Source organism: Trypanosoma theileri (assembly GCF_002087225.1).
Source record: "Trypanosoma theileri isolate Edinburgh chromosome Unknown TM35_Tth_10_V1, whole genome shotgun sequence".
Taxonomy (NCBI): Eukaryota; Euglenozoa; class Kinetoplastea; order Trypanosomatida; family Trypanosomatidae; genus Trypanosoma; species Trypanosoma theileri.
This window is the reverse complement of record NW_021639852.1, coordinates 511,981-512,847: the sequence shown is the minus strand read 5'-3', so window position 1 is coordinate 512,847 and position 867 is coordinate 511,981. Positions and strand designations below refer to the sequence as shown.

At 51.9% G+C, this 867-nt stretch overlaps 1 protein-coding gene across 1 annotated transcript; it reads left to right on the top strand.

Moving 5' to 3' along the window:
- Window positions 1-3: 3 nt before the first annotated feature.
- On the top strand, window positions 4-867 carry TM35_000102740 (TATE DNA Transposon; the record flags this gene model as incomplete). The annotated part of the gene is made up of 1 exon (XM_029024765.1): window positions 4-867. A coding segment is annotated over one exon (864 nt), but the record flags the coding sequence as incomplete, so codon positions are not given.

Here is an 867-nt window from a genome sequence, read left to right as displayed (position 1 = left end):
AACGTGTGTGGTGCTAATTTGCGGGAGCCCAACACACAAGCAGTGCTAGAAGGAGGAGACTTTGCGAGCGGAAAGACGTCCAACCTCGAACTGGACGGTATTTTCACGAAATATTTACCAAAACATTCGGTTTTACCGTGCGACACCCTCCCACGCATGACGCCACAGCGAGCGACGGAAATCGAACGTCTATTTCAGGAAAGAGGGAGACAATATCTCTTCTTTCCCATATTTATCCGCCACCACTGGATTGCGGGAATCTTCAGTGTGGCGAAGAACAAGAAAATTATTTTAACCATTTATGATTCGGCACCTTCTCCGATGGTGCAGCGGGATTTGATACGCGCCATCCGATCATGGTGGCCGCAGATTGAGATCTACAACGGGGAATGGGTACGACAAGAACGCTTTAGCGAGGATTGCGGGATCTTTGTGACGGCAAAGTTCTTCGCCACATTCCTGGGAGTACAACTGCAAAACCCCCAAACGCTGCCTAACCGGCTGCGTCCCTACCTACAAGAGGTAGCAAAGAGCGACGATAAACCATCTGTGGAAGAGTTCCACGCAGACATGAAGCGATTTTTACTCGACAAGAACAAAGGCGAGCTTCTAGGCGGTGGTGAAAACACCACGGAAACGGCATCACACGTTACAGATATCCTGCAGACGTACCCCAGCGTTTCCGCCGAGATGCACCGACGTAACTTGGGCTACATGTGGTTAGCCAGCGCAATGGCCAACCTAGCAGACGGAGGGTCGCGGTCCCTTATCTTGGACACTGTCGCGATGCGCGTAAGACGTCACAATTTCGCACCCTCCCAACCGCACGACATTGCGGATGCCATCGTGCGCCTAGGCTTCCTTGTA